The sequence below is a fragment of the Mirounga angustirostris genome, unplaced genomic scaffold (genome assembly GCF_029215605.1).
Source record: "Mirounga angustirostris isolate CCGP_5_RB_7025 unplaced genomic scaffold, mMirAng1.0.hap1 SCAF_17, whole genome shotgun sequence".
In the NCBI taxonomy this organism is placed as follows: domain Eukaryota; kingdom Metazoa; phylum Chordata; class Mammalia; order Carnivora; family Phocidae; genus Mirounga; species Mirounga angustirostris.
In genome coordinates this window covers 44,059,609-44,074,926 of record NW_026991725.1, presented here as the reverse complement: position 1 = coordinate 44,074,926, position 15,318 = coordinate 44,059,609, and the positions used below count along the sequence as shown (strand labels likewise).

The 15,318-nt window shown below is 48.8% G+C and overlaps 1 protein-coding gene across 4 annotated transcripts in view; it reads left to right on the top strand.

The window, feature by feature from the left end:
- Positions 1-15,318, top strand: part of CCDC57 (coiled-coil domain containing 57) — a 116,528-nt gene that overhangs the window by 75,418 nt on the left and 25,792 nt on the right. For all 4 annotated transcript variants that reach the window (XM_064582284.1, XM_064582283.1, XM_045888227.3 and 1 more), the window contains 2 exons: positions 1,910-2,010; positions 10,078-10,294. In XM_064582284.1, the coding sequence (XP_064438354.1) occupies positions 1,910-2,010; positions 10,078-10,294 (318 nt within the window). The remainder of the gene's footprint in view (positions 1-1,909; positions 2,011-10,077; positions 10,295-15,318) is intronic.

Genomic DNA, 15,318 nt, shown 5'->3' with positions numbered 1-15,318 from the left:
GGGGAAAGGGCCCTTCCATACCTAGGAAGTCGCGCATTCAGACTTCTACACGTGTCCTCGGTGACGGATTCGTGATCCATTTGGTTTGGTTTCTGGTCAGAGGAGTGCACGTTCTTCTGACTGGAGCTCTGGAAATCCTGCCTCAGAGTGGGCAGAGCGGTGCTCTCAGAGGCTGTAGCCACACGTTCCATGACCCGCCGGGGGTGCCCGAAACCGCGACGGTGCCAGACCCTGTGTGTACCTCGTTTCTCCTAGACATGCTTACCCATGGTAACGTTTATAAATTGGGTGCAGGAAGAGGCTCACAATAGCTAATAATGAAATAGAGCAACGATAGCAATATGTTGTAAATAAAGTTCTGTGACTGGGGTCTCTCAAAATCATCGCAATGAGCTGTACCCCCCTTTGTTGCAACGCTGTGAGATGAAGTGCCTACGTGACGGGAGGAGGGAGGGGAGTGATGTGGGCCTGTGGCATCGGGTGAGGCTACTGCTGACCTGACTGTGGGGCAGGTGCAGGATCGTCTGTTCGCAGACCGCGGTCGTCCGCGAGTAGCTGGGACCACAGCTCGTAAACGGTCCTTGCACACTGTCCTCACTGCAGAGCTTTCTCTCTTGTCTCTTTCTTCCCCCTCCACTTCTTTCTTTTCATCAAAGTAAAACTTTTCCCACAGCAACTGCAACATTTTGCTTTCCCACCAGCAATGTACGAGGGTTCTGATGTCTCCACATCCCTGGCAACACTTACTTTCTGTCTTTTTTCTTCTGTCCATCCTAACAAGTGCAAAGTGGTATCTCACTGTGATTTTGATTTTGCATTTCCCTGATGACTAATGGTGTTGACCACCTTTCCATGAGCTTGTTGGCCATTTGTGTATCTCCAGATTCCATAGCTTTTAAGCTCAGGTATTAAAAACTAAGGAAAATAAATTCATTTCCAAATTTTGCCTTTCCCATGTCCTTTTATCTCCTGCAAAAAAACTGACATAGTACTTTAGGACCCATCCCAGGAGGTCCATGGGGGCAGAACTAATTTCGTAACTACCCAGATGTTAACATGCAGTGTAGTAGATGTAGAAGATGGTAGATGTAGTAGATGTAGTAGAAGATGGTAGATGCACCACCATCTTCAAGTGAATGTAATATAAGGTTTTAAAAATTTTGTTTCAGTACATACAGTACGTAATTAAGTACATATCAGTACTAATACAGTTCATATCATTATTTACAACTCATATACACAAAAACCTCATTGGAGTCCTCAGTAGGCTTGTGTTTAACCAAGTAGATTCATTCTGAGAAATGTTATATCAACAGTAATTGCATCTTGTAGTATGTGAGCTTAAAGATTAATTTCCAAGATTTGTAGGTAACTTAACCCAAACTGAGTTAATGAACGAGTATTCCTTGGCTGCCTAGATCTTTCTAAGTAAGACAGGATGCTGAAGCATCTCTTACAAGCAGAATCTTTAAGTTTATTCACTTAACCTTCTGCTGCTTACTTTTCTGTGCTGCAGAGAGGGTATATCTTTGGGTCTGTTAGTGAACGTGTTGGTTAACGGCGCTTTGAGAAGGTGTGTCCAGAGTTGTGCGTGAGAGGCCCTGCACTCTGCAGTCACAACAGCTCGTGGCGTCTCCCCTACGCACACTGCAAGAGAGGGCTGACTGGTGTAGGCAGGAACGGGCTGTGCTTCTGCAGTGTTTGTGTTTGGCACCAGGGACATCAGGAAGCGAGGTGCACACAGAAAGCAAACCGTTCCAGAGCCCGGCTGTCTCGGTCGGTGGAGCATGTAACTCCTGGTCTCAGGGATGTGAGTTCAAGCCCACGCTGGGGGGCATAGAGCTGACTTTTTAAAAAAGCAAAAAGGAAAAAAAAGAAAAAGCAAATCCTTTCCTCCTCTTGTTTCTAGGGAAACCGCCTCGTCACCCTCTGCCCACCCCTGAGGCCCAGAACATGAGTGTCGCACCTGAGGCCCCTTTGGGACAGTTGCAACCCCATTCTGCAGCTCAGGTAATACTCCTTTATCTAAGAAATATACTTCTAATAACTGTTTACTAATCACTTAAGTATTGTATTTCATTTCCAAAATGTAAAATCCAGTAAACACAATTGAAAAGGCTTCCAATTTTCAGCACCCAAGCATGGTTACTAGTAACATCTCAGTGTGTTTCCTGCTGGGGTTGTTTTGGGGGGTTTTTTTTAGATTTTATTTATTTATTTGACAGAGAGAGACACAGCGAGAGAGGGAACACAAGCAGGGGGAGCGGGAGAGGGAGAAACAGGTCTCCCATTGAGCAGGAAACCCGACGCGGGGCTCGATCCCAGGACCCCGGGATCATGACCTGAGCCAAAGGCAGACGCTTAACGTAATAGCAGGCGCCCCCTGCTATTTTTTTTTTTTTAAGATTTATTTATTTTAGAGAGAGAGGGAAAGAGGGAAGGGCAGAGGGAGAGGAAGAGAGAGAATCTCAGGCAGACTCCCCGCTGAGTGCGGAGCCCGATGTGGGGCTCAATCTCCCGACCCTGAGATCATGCCCTGAGCTGAAACCAAAAGTCAGATGCTTAACCAGGCCACCCAGACACCCCTCCTGCTGTTTTTTTTTTTTTAATTACCTAAGTAAATAATAAATATAAAATTACAAATTACATCATATGTATGTTTTACTGTTGCTTTACCACCTGAGTATTACTTTTTTTAAAGATTTTATTTATTTATTTGAGAGAGAGAGAAAGCACACACACACAGAGGGAGAGGGAGAAGCAGACTCCCCCCTGAGCAGGGAGTGCAGTGCAGGGCTGGATCCCAGGACCCTGAGATCATGACCTGAGCTGAAGGCAGATGCTTAACGACTGAACCACCCAGGCCCCTTATTTTTCAAATCTTTACCAATATGATGGGTTAAAAAAATTTCATCTTTTAGAAGTTTCTTGTATTCTTAGTGGTATTAAAGTCTGTAATCTATTTATTGGCCATATATATTTCTTTTTTTGTGGGTTATTTATACACATGCTTTGCTAATTTTTCTACTTGTGTGTTTGTACTTACTAGTTTTTAAGAGTTCCTTATAAATGAAGGAACTGCTGCTTGTCCATTATAACCTTTCCCAGACTTGTCATTTGCCTTTAGCCTTTCTTTGTTTTCTTAATCCACAGATAACTTTTTTTAATGTAATGAATTCTGTCAGTCTACTTTAATGATTTATTTCACTGTGTTTTTTCTCTATTCCGAGTTTAGGTAAATATCCACCCATTTCTTCTAGCTGTTCTGTTTCACTGTCATAATACCCATAAGTAATTATCCTCCTTTTTCTCAGTGATTTTGAATTGATTTGTTTTATCATGTGCTAAACATCTAAACTCTTGCTTATGTCTTTTTCAAATTAATTTTTTATTTTGAAATAATTTCAAATTTACACAAAGTGGCAAAAATAGCACTGTACCCTTTACCTCGACTCACCAGTTGTTAACTGATCACTACATTTGCTTTGCCATTCTTTCTCTTCCCTCCCTCTGCCTCCCCCACATTATAGATAGATAGATAGATAGATAGATAGATAGATAGATAGATAGATAGATAGGTAGATGATGGCTGATGGGTGGATGGATGGTTGGTTGGATAGGTGGATGATGGATGGATGGATGGTTGGATAGGTGGATGGATAGATGGATGGTTGGATGGATGGATAGGTGGGTGGGTGGATGGATGGATGGATGGATAAGTGGATGGATGGATGGATGGATGGATGGGTGGATGGGTGGATGGGTGGTGGATGGATGGAAGGGTGTGTGGGTGGGTGATAGATGAATGGGTGAATGGATAAATAAATGGGTAGGTGGATGGGTGGATAGGTGGATGGATGGATGGATAGGTGGATGGATAGATGGATGGGTGGATGAGTGGGTGGTGGATGGATGGGTGAATGGATAAATAGATGGGTGGGTGGATGGGTGGACAGGTGGGTGGATGGGTGGATAAATGGATGGATGGATGGATGGATGGATGGATGGATGGATAGGTGGATGGATAGGTGGATGAATGATAGGTAGACACACACACACAGTCAGACAACTTTGTTCCTGGACCAGCTGAGAGTAAGTTGCAGACATCGAGCCCCTTTATGTCTGAAAACAAAGACTCCTCCCAACATTATGAAAATCAGGAAACATGACTATGGTCCTAGAATTTAATACATATTGTAAACTCAGATTTTGTGAGTCACAAGTCCAGGACCCACATTGCCTGCAGCGCTTGCACACCTACACGTGTGTGTGGCTGTGTGTGTATGGACATGCATGTGGGGGTTGCACGAGTAGTAAGTTTGTGCACGTGTGCGTGCAAGCATGGGCATAGGTGTGCGTGTGGGCATCTCCTTCACCCCAGAATGAGTCTTCTGACCTTGTCTGTCCTTCACAATGCTGACGTTTTAGAAGAGCCAGGCCCGTGTTTGGCAGACCACGGGGTGGCACCTCTGCATTTTCAGGTTTGGATCTGTATTTATTTTCTTTTTTCTTTTTTTTTTTTTAAAGATTTTATTTATTTATTTGACAGAGACACAGCGAGAGAGGGAACACAAGCAGGGGGAGTGGGAGAGGGAGAAGCAGGCTTCCCGCAGAGCAGGAGCCCGATGCGGGGCTCGATCCCAGGACTCTGGGGTCGTGACCTGAGCCGAAGGCAGACGCTCAACGACTGAGCCACCCAGGCGCCCCTAGAAATATTATTTTTTTAAAGATTTTATTTGACAGAGAGCAGGAACACAAGCAGGGGGAGCAGGAGAGGGAGAAGCAGGCTTCCCGCGGAGCAGGGAGCCCGATGCGGGGCTCGATCCCAGGACTCTGGGATCGTGACCTGAGCCGAAGGCAGACGCTTAACGACTGAGCCACCCAGGCGCCCCCTGTATTTATTTTCTACACAGCTCCAGTGAAGGGTGCTTTCCCCAGCTGGGGCTGTCCTGCTCTAAATAACATACCTTTGCAGGGGCACCTGGGGGGCTCAGTCGTTTAAGCAGCTGACTCATGGTTTCTGTTCAGGTCGTGATCTCAGGTTGTGGGATCAAGCAAGGAGTCTGCTTAGGACTCTCTCTCCTTCTCTCTCTGCCCCTCCCCTTGCTCATGGTTTCTCTCTCTCTCTCTCTCAAATAAATAAATAAAATCTTAAAAAAAAAAACATACCTTTGTAATATTTTTAATATATTACAAATACATATAATAAGGTTGCTCTTGTTTATCTTCCTTTACAAAAATTTCTTAGCTGTTCATCCCATTTGATCTTTACTAGGTGAATACTGTCTTTTATGTATTTTTATTATAAATATTTTTAGACTTCTAAGAAGGTACAAAGACTAATATGATATACACCATCCAACTTAATAAACAAAATGTTATAAAGTCAAAACCCCTTTGAGAGTTCTACCCCTACATCCCCCCTTCAGACTTTCCTGAGTCTGGTGTTTCTCTTCTCAGATATTTAAAAATCTGTATACATCACATCCGGGGGTTGTGTATATATCTTTCTGCAGAGCGCTTTCATTCCACATTGTGCTTCTGGGATGTATCGATGCGATATATGGAGAGCAGCTACGTCAGGCCACAGCTTTAGGGCCCCCCCGTTCCACAGGTGGTACGTGAGTAGATGGGCCTGGATATGCTCCAGGAAAACCCAATAGATCAGAAAGGTCAATCTCATATAGTCTTCAGGTCATGAAACATTCTTCTTTTGATTTTTTCAACTATTTAAAAACGTAAAAACTACTTTTCGCTCATGGGCTGTACAGAAGGAGGTGGGCAGGATTTGGCCTCTGCCAGGTGTGGCTTGGCAAGCCCAGGTCTAGACACCAGTTTGTGCATATTCTTTCCATTGTATAAATACATCAACATTGGCTCATCCATTCTTCTCTCAGTGGGCATTTTGGCTATTTTTTGCTGTAAACATTGTTATGAAAGTTGTCTGGTGCACACATATCAGCATCCCACCAGATGGTGTGTCTGTCACACTGAGGAGCCCGCACGGACCCAGGATCATCACCCAGAGCCCAGGGCGTACGTGAGGGCTCGCGCTCACTGCTGTGTGTTCTACGGGTTTGCACAGATGTATAATGACACTCGTCCACCCTCGTGTCTCACACAGAGCAGTTTCACTGTCCTAAAATTCCTCTGCGCTCTGTTCACCCTCCCCCCTTTCCAGTTCTATCCTTGGTACCAATTGATCTTCTTACTGCCTCACAGTTCTGCCGTTTCCCCCGAATGTCACGGGGTTGGAATCAGAGGCCATGTAGCCTTTTCCAGATTGGCTCCTTTCTCCTGGTGATACGCATCTACGTTTCCTCCACATCTTTCCGTGGTCTGAAAGCTCCCTTCTTATTGCTGGACGGCATTCTGTTTGATGACTGTACCAGTTTGTTTATCTCGAGGATCTCTTTAAGCTTACATTTTCTAGCTATTGCAGGCAATTGGAGCATAGTTGGCTTTTACCAAATGTTTTATAACTAGCAACTCCACAGAACTGATTAGCGCTAATACGTGTGGCAGCCATTTTCCCGGGTTCTCTGTGCGAATGGTGAGCGTCTGTGGTGAGGGTCAGGCTCCTCCCCTCACGGTCCTGTCTCATGCTGCTGTCCTGGCCAGGACTCCCATGCACCACAGAGAACAGGGTCATCCACACCTTTGTCCTGATTTATAGAATGCTTTTTTTCTTTTTTTTTTTTTGGTAAAGGTTTTATTTTTTATAGCAATCTCTACATGCACCGTGGGGCTCAAACTCACAATCCCAAGATCAGGAGTCACACGCTCCCCCGACTGAGCCAGCCGGGTGCCCCAAATGCTTTTTGCATTTTATCTTCAAGTAGGAAGTTTGCTGTAGGCTTGGGTGTTAAGTTGGGTCCTACAAAATTGCCATTTTTGTAAGTCAAAAGTGGTTAAGCATCAGCAATTTCATATGGTTTGACCTCATTCAGACCCTTCATCAGTTTAAAGTTCTTTCTCCTCCTGCTGTACTGAGTTTTTACCCAGAACAGGTGCCGAGTTCTGTCTGCTGGCACTTCTGACGACCACAACCGGGGTCCCGGCCGGCAGGATGCCGCTGTCCTTCCACGGAGGCCATGCCCTCCGCTGCGCTGCCTTTAGATTTCTGTTCTTCACAAGCCTGTCCACACGACTAGACGCTTCCGCCTGTAATTAACTGAGGAAAAGTAGCGAGCACGTGTCTTGGTGCCGTGCCTCACTACGCCTGTGTGCAGCGTCTCATTCACCAACACTCAGTTTCCTTGGAGGATGTGGGAGTTCTATAGCCTTGAGACCAATCCCTATCCGCCCATGTTCTGCAAGAGTCTCCAGTGTATGGCTTGCCTTTTCAGTTTGTTTAAAGTAAGAGAACGCCAGCTGGGAGATGGATGGCCTGTTCCCCCAGGGGTGACGTGAGCCCCAAGGTGGCCCTAGCGAGGTAGCAATGCTCAGGCTCTGCGCTGACCCGGGGGCCCGGGTAAGGGGTGGGCGGCCAGCGAGGAGAAGCGTCACATCTGGAGACAGCTGAAGCCAGAATTCGCTGTGGGATGGATTTGGATTGTGGGAGAGGGAAGGAGCCCAGGCTTGAGGCCTGGCTGCTGGGTGGGAGGAGGCGAGCGGCGGCCTGGGACTGGCGATGCCTGGACTGCCCTGCTACCATGTCCGTCAGGCACACACCTCCTGGGGCTGGGGGGCTTCCGCTGGGCCTCAACACAAGCCCGTGGCAAACGGCAGGGTCTGCCTCACGGGACGGCAGGGATGGCAGGGACAGTGGGGAGAGCACCAGGGCACCCGGAATGGGTGTGTGGGAGAGGCCTGCACGATTGTCTGCCCAACGAGGAAACGCTGGCCTGAGAAACGGCACAGGGCCGGCCACAGAAAGGGGGCTGAAGACCATGGCGTTTTCCACCAGAGGACCCCCTCCCCTGCACGACCCCTTCACCACTTGTGGGAAATGCTGTTAAAGCATTGAAGTACCTAGCTATTCATAACTTTCAAATCACCTGCATTGATTAAAGTTCTAAATATGTGTTATTAGAAGAAAATCTCCCAAGTTGTCGAATAAATGTGCCTATTATCTGTCACAGTAAAACGTGCATATTATGACTTGGACCTCCACTTCTTTCTAGTACATTAAATATTGCATTACACTTTATTAATCTCCTTCAAACTACAGAACTACCATGGCTTTGTTACATCCAGTGAAATGCCTCCTTTCTTAAAACTTGAGAAAAGACGACTCCATGAGGCCCGCTTTTTTAACCAATAGATAAAAAAGCAAAGGATATGATCAGAAACTATGGAGGAAGGGCACCTGGGTGGCTCAGTCGGTTAAGTGGCTGACTCTTGATTACGGCTCAGGTCGTGATCTCAGGGTCCTGGGATCGAGCCCTGAGTCGGGCTCCCCGCTCAGTGCGGAATCTGCTTGAGACTCTCTCTGTCCCTCTGCGCATCCCATTCCTGCTCGCTCGCTCTCTCTCTCTCTCAAGTCAGTAAATCTTTTAAAAAGAAAAAGAAAAGAAACCCTGGAGGAAGAAACTCAGTCAGTCAACAAACATGAAAAGCCCATTTATCATCACTGCTGCCCCAGGGGCTGTAAGTTAAAATAAAAAAATATGCATGGGGGCGCCTGGGTGGCTCAGTCGTTAAGCATCTGCCTTCGGCTCAGGTCATGATCCCAGGGTCCTGGGATCGAGCCCCACATCGGGCTCCCTGCTCGGCGGGAAGCCTGCTTCTCCCTCTCCCGCTCCCCCTGCTTGTGTTGCCTCTCTCGCTGTGTCTCTCCCTCTCTCTGTCAAATAAATAAATAAAATCTTTAAAAAATATATGCATGCATTACTCAGTTGAATTCAAATATTAATTAAACTAGAGCAGAGAAGAGCAGTGCAGTGGGTGTGAATGTTCTCTGGGGCTCCGGGAAGAGGCTGGTGGGTCTGGCCGGGCCCTCCCTGCGAGTGGCCCACTGCTCAGGCTCTGCCCTCGTCCAGCTGCTTGTAATGCTTACATTTTCTTCCATGTTCCCGTTCAGTGCCTCTTAAGACTCCTTACGTTCCCCTCTGACTGCTCTCAGGCAGGCGTCCCCACAGAGGGAGGGTGGAAGGCCGTTCAGGCTGCAGGGGCCTGCCAGCAAACTGAGAGGCACGGGGGGTCAGGCTCAGGGCTCCCTCCCCTGATGCTGAGAAGGGGTCTGTGTGATGCTGGGGTGCTTGGTCTCCTGAAGGCCGGGAGGGGCACTCAGGTGGACACTGTTCTTCCTGGCTGGTGGACACGACCATGCCCCTCCCTTCTGGCCGGCTACCAACTTGAGCGAGTCCCTGATACTGGAAATTTGGGGAGAGCGTTTCTTCCTCATCTGGAGGGAGACCTCGGTAACACACCCCATCGGTGACCCGCCGACACTGAATTCCTTCTGTCCGCGTTTTCACGGCAGGACTCAGAACACCAAGAAGAAACGTGTCTCTGAATGCTCGGGGAAGGCCCAGCCCCGCTCGGCCCAGACGGTGGGGAGAAGCGGTCCTCCTCGGGGCTGGACGGCCGGGGCTAGGGCCGGGGCCGGGGCGGGGCAGGTAGGGCAGGGCTGCTTGTGCTGGGGACGCCGTGTGCTGGGGACACCGTGCCACCATGGGAAGCTGAGTGCTGGGAGTCCTAGCAGGTGGCTGTTGCCCGGCAGCACCAGCCGCTTCTCTTGGGATGGCGGATTCTGCTCTTGTGCCTTCACGGAGTGGGTCGGCCCGGGGCCCTGGGGGCATGGGCAGACACGGGCTCCAGCGTGGGCCTTGGCACAGCCGGAGAGGCGTGTTTTGGGGCATTTGCCCTTCTTTCCAAGGAGACCAGACTGCCTTTGCCTTACACGTTGCTTTGTCCTTCCAGTGTCCGTGGGAACCCCAGCTGGTCGGGCACCGGGCACCGGCCAGCCAGTGTGCCTAGGAGCGCGGGCCTGTCCCCAGGGCCTCTGCGAGATGGTCCCTGAAGCCTCACCCCAAGGCCTGTCTTTGGGCCATGCCCACCGCCTTGTCACTTACTCCGGGGACAGCAGAGCAGGGCTCTCAGGGATCATTGTGTCTTTTTTTACTTTCATAGAGGCAACACAGAATCTCTACAGTGACTTGCAGATCAACTCGGCACAAAGAAAACCGGTCCCCAAAGCCACGCCCAGCTCAAGAATTCCACAGGGAAAGTGGGCACCGCACCAGAAGCTCCTCATCAGCGGCCAGCGGTCCCCTCCAGGACACGTGGAAGTTACTGGACCTGGGATCCAGCCCCTCTGGCCTCACCTCCCAGGACGACTCTGCACCAGGTAGGCTGGGGCCAGGGCTGTGGGGTCCCAAACAGGCCAGGCTCAGCCAGTGGCTGCCGACAGAATCCACGGGCAGAGAGACAGTGGCGGTGACACAAGAAAGGAGTTTATTTCAGGGAGGCCGTTCCCAGGAAGCCAGGGGACTGTTGTCCAGAAGACCCTCCCAAGTGCAGAAAACACTTCCAGGTTTATATAAGGACCATGTGGGACAGAGGTCAGTGGGTGCATGCAGGTGGGCAGTGAAGGTCAGGTCGGTCACCGTCATGGGTGTCCTGCTGGCTCAGAGCTGTCCTTATAGCTTGAGGGGAATTTCGGTTCCCACTGGGGACCCTGCTCTCAGGGTCTTTTGCTGGAGTTCAGAGAGAAGTGGGAAGGAAGAGCTTGATCCATGAGGAAGTCCAGCCAGAGGTCAGAACAGAGCTGAGACCTGCTGCCCCGGCCGCTGCCTGGCGGGGCTGGGTGACCCCATCAGGCTGACGTGCAGACAGACACACTGCAGTCTCTCCACCTGTGCAGGCTCCTGCGTGGAGGCTCGGGGCTGTGTCACCGCGGGCCCGGGTGCTGCACAAGCCACCCGCAGGGGCCCCTTCCCAGGGAGCTGGTGCGTCAGTCTGGGAGACACGGGCATTCTCTGGGCTGCCCAGCCTCGCGAGCACGACCCTGCCCTTGCCCTTGTCCGCCTGGTTGTCACGGGGGTCCGGGAGAATCCATCTCGAGGGCCCACCTCTGGGGGAGCTGCATGAGCCCCCCATGTGGCAAGAAGGCCAAGGGAGGGCAGCCCGTGCGGAGCCCATGCAGGCCGCGCTCTGTTACATAGATGCGCCAACGACGTGATGTGACCTTGTCCCTGCTGTGGACTTTTTAGGTTATTTCCAATCTTTTGTCCTACACGTCATGTTAAAGTGAACGGCCTTGTACACAAGCTTTCAGCCCGCAGGGCAGGGTGTCGCTTTGTTGGAAAGCAGAAGCATTTCTGCTTCGTCTTCGGGAAGACGTTGTCCAGCTGGGCTCTGGCAGGTCCACAGCCACCCCATTGGGAGGTGGGCCTTCCCCACTTCACTTCCTCTTCCTCACCTTCAATTCTCTGCCCCTTTGTACGTGGAGTTTACTATCTGTGTCTTACTGATTTGTATTAGCTCATCATTTATGATGGAAATTAGGCCTTTTCTGAGACATGAATTACAGATCTCGCGCATCCCCCCACCCACCCCCCAGGTTCTCATTTGATGTTTTTTTTTTTTAAGATTTTATTTATTTATTTGACAGAGAGACACAGCGAGAGAGGGAACACAAGCAGGGGGAGTGGGAGAGGGAGAAGCAGGCCTCCCGCCGAGCAGGGAGCCCAATGTGGGGCTCGATCCCAGGACCCGGGGATCTTGACCTGAGCCGAAGGCAGACGCTTAATGACTGAGCCACCCAGGTGCCCCATCTTCTGTCCATGTCTTGACTGGATCATTTGTTCTTTGGGTGTTGAGTTTAATAAGTTCTTTATAGATTTTGGATACTAGCCCTTTATCTGATATGTCATTTGCAAATATCTTCTCCCATTCTGTCAGTTGTCTTTTGGTTTTTACTGTTTCCTTTGCTTTGCAAAAGCTTTTTATCTTGATGAAGTCCCAATAGTTCATTTTTGCCCTTGCTTCCCTTGCCTTTGGCGATGTTTCTAGGAAGAAGTTGCTGCGGCTGAGGTCAAAGAGGTTGCTGCCTGTGTTCTCCTTTAGGATTTTGATGGACTCCTGTCTCACATTTAGGTCTTTCAACTATTTTGAGTCTATTTTTGTGTGTGGTGTAAGGAAATGGTCCAGTTTCATTCTTCTGCATGTGGCTGTCCAATTTTCCCAACACGATTTGTTGAAGAGACTGTCTTTTTTCCATTGGACATTCTTTCCTGCTTTGTCGAAGATTAGTTGACCATAGAGTTGAGGGTCCATTTCTGGGTTTTCTATTCTGTTCCACTGATATGTCTGTTTTTGTGCCAGTACCATACTGTCTTGATGATGACCGCTTTGTAATAGAGCTGGAAGTCTGGAACTGTGATGCCGCCAGCTTTGCTTTTCTTTTTCAACATTCCTCTGGCTATGCAGGGTCTTTTCTGGTTCCATACGAATTTTAGGATTATTTTTTCCATTTCTTTGAAAAAAGTGGATGGTATTTTGATGGGCATTGCATTGAATGTGTAGATTGCTCTAGGTAGCATTGACATCTTCACAATATTTGTTCTTCCAATCCATGAGCATGGAACGTTTTTCCATTTCTTTGTGTCTTCCTCAATTTCTTTCATGAGTATTTTATAGTTTTCTGAGTACAGATCCTTTGCCTCTTTGGTTAGATTTATTCCTAGGTATCTTATGGTTTTGGGTTCCATTGTAAATGGGATCAACTCCTTAATTTCTCTTTCTTCTGTCTCATTGTTAGTGTATAGGAATGCCACTGAGTTCTGTGCATTGATTTTTATATCCTGCCTCTTTGCTGAATTCCTGGATGAGTTCCGGCAATTTTGGGGTGGAGTATTTTGGGTTTTTTACATAGAGTAATCATGTCATCTATGAAGAGTGAGAGTTTGACTTCTTCTTTGCTGATTCGGATGCCTTTTATTTCTTTTTGTTGTCTGATTGCTGAGGCTGGGATTTCTAATACTATGTTGAATAGCAGTGGTGATGGTGGACATCCCTGCCACGTTCCTGACCTTAGGGGGAAAGCTCTCAGTTTTTCCCCATTGAGGTTGATATTCCCTGTGGACTTTTCATAGATGGCTTTTATGATATTGAGGTATGTTCCTTCTATCCCGTGTGACTTTTGATCTCGGGGTCATGAGTTCAAGCCCCACATTGGGTGTAAACAAAATAAATAAATAAGTAAAGCAGAGCATGCTTTAAAAAAAAAAAAAGCCACAGTCATGCTTGAAGGCATCCATTCGTGGCAAGAAGGTGGAGAATTCTTTTTTTTTTTTTTAAGATTTTATTTATTTATTTGAGAGAGAGAGAATGAGAGACAAAGAGCATGAGAGGGAGGAGGGTCAGAGGGAGAAGCAGACTCCCTGCCGAGCAGGGAGCCCGATGCGGGACTCAATCCCGAGACTCCAGGATCATGACCTGAGCCGAAGGCAGTCGCTTAACCAACTGAGCCACCCAGGCGCCCGAAGGTGGAGAATTCTTAAAAGCCAAAGACCCCATGAAGGAGGAGCCCTGCCTGCAGACTGATCACCACCATCCCCTTTGACCCCAAGGCCTTTGTCAAACTGGGTGAACTTGCCATTGGGTGTCACAGCCTCAGGGTGTCCAGAAAGCAAGTGACAAAACTCAGGGCCCACCCATGGTGGGGGTGTGATGGGTGAGCCTGCCCAGAAAGCAGGGACTGGGAAGGGTCCCACCCGCCCACAGTGGGAAGGTGAGCCAGAAACAGCTCCGTGCCCCGCCTGCCCAGTGCCCCCACTGAGGACCGGGCCCTCGCACGGAGTGCTGGCAGGAGGGCCGTCCTTTATAACTTGTCACCATACACCGCTCTCATGTGGGTCAGTCCCAGTTACAACGTCCGTGTGGCCTGAGGACTTTAGTTCTCAGGGTTATGAGCCGGTGGGGCCCCCAAGGACTGGGCAGCAGTGGAGACAGACCGCTTTGTGGGGTCCACTTTGTCCCAGGCCATAAACATTCCCACAGATCAGATTCTAGCTGAGAATGGGATCCTGCACGCAGGGGGCAAGGCACCAGGCGTGAGGCCAGCAGAAGACAGACCCTCCATAAACCTGGAGGATACAAGGTATGAATAGCTGAGTTTCCTAGGTTCAAAGAAATAAGAGACTTGCAAGAAAACACGTCCAAGAAACAAAGAACTGTAAAGAAAGACCAAGCAAACTTAAGAACAAACAGAACTTCAAGAAAAGAAGAATATCATCATTCAAATTAACAGCTTTGTGGATGGACTTAACAGCAGATTAGTGATATAGGCCTTATATGTGAAGCGATTACCCAGAGAGACAAAGAGGTTGAAAGAGAAGCAGAAAGCAAGCAGGTCCGGAGCCATGGAGGATGACAGCAGGTGTGATTGATGCGTGGCTGCATGCTGGTCAGAGCCTCGGGCAAATGTGCCCTGTGAGGATCCGCTGAGGTATCCCACGGTCCTCGTTCTGCACCCCCAGAAGCCTCACAACCCCCATCTGAGTAACTACAAGGATGTGCAACACCTGGTGTGTCCTAACAGAACTCAGGAGCACCAGAGGCAATGGGGTGATGCAGAAGGCTGTCACCTGCAAAGAGGGGAGGCCTGATGGACGGCTGACTTCTCGTCAGCAACAACGGGGGATCTGTATGTGCTGTCAGCCCAGAACCCCACACCCAGGGACATGTCTTTGACCAACCAGGGCAAAACAAAGACTATACAGACAATAAGAACTTCGCAACTTTGCCACCACCTGTCCCTCATTTAAAAAAAAAATCCAAAGTAGGAGTTGGCAAACTTTTCTGTAAAGGGCCACAGACGATATGTAAATGCGGGGTGTGGCTGCCTGCCAATAAAACTTTATTTAGAAAAACAGGTGGTAGCAATGTTGTTTAAGCTGAGTACACAGGTGTTTGTTTTATTCTTTTTTTAATTTTTTTTTAAAGATTTTATTTATTTATTTGAGACAGAGAGAATGAGAGAGAACACATGAGAGGGGGGAGGGCCAGAGGGAGAAGCAGACTCCCTGCCGAGCAGGGAGCCCAATGCGAGACTCGATCCAGGGACTCCAGGATCATGACCTGAGCCGAAGGCAGTGGCTTAACCAACTGAGCCACCCAGGCACCTTTTTTTTTTTTAAGTAATCCCAACACCCAGCGTGGGGCTTGAACTCACGATCCGGAGATGAAGAGTTGCACGCTCCACCAACGGGGCCAGCCAGGCGCCCCACTGTTTGTTTTATTCTTTAAGTTATTTTATTTTTATTCTTTAAACTACACAGGTACATGTGCTTGATGAAATTTGGGAATCTTTGGTAATGGAAAGTCTTAAAGAGGAGAGTGGTCACCTGGGGGTTGTGGCAGGGCTGT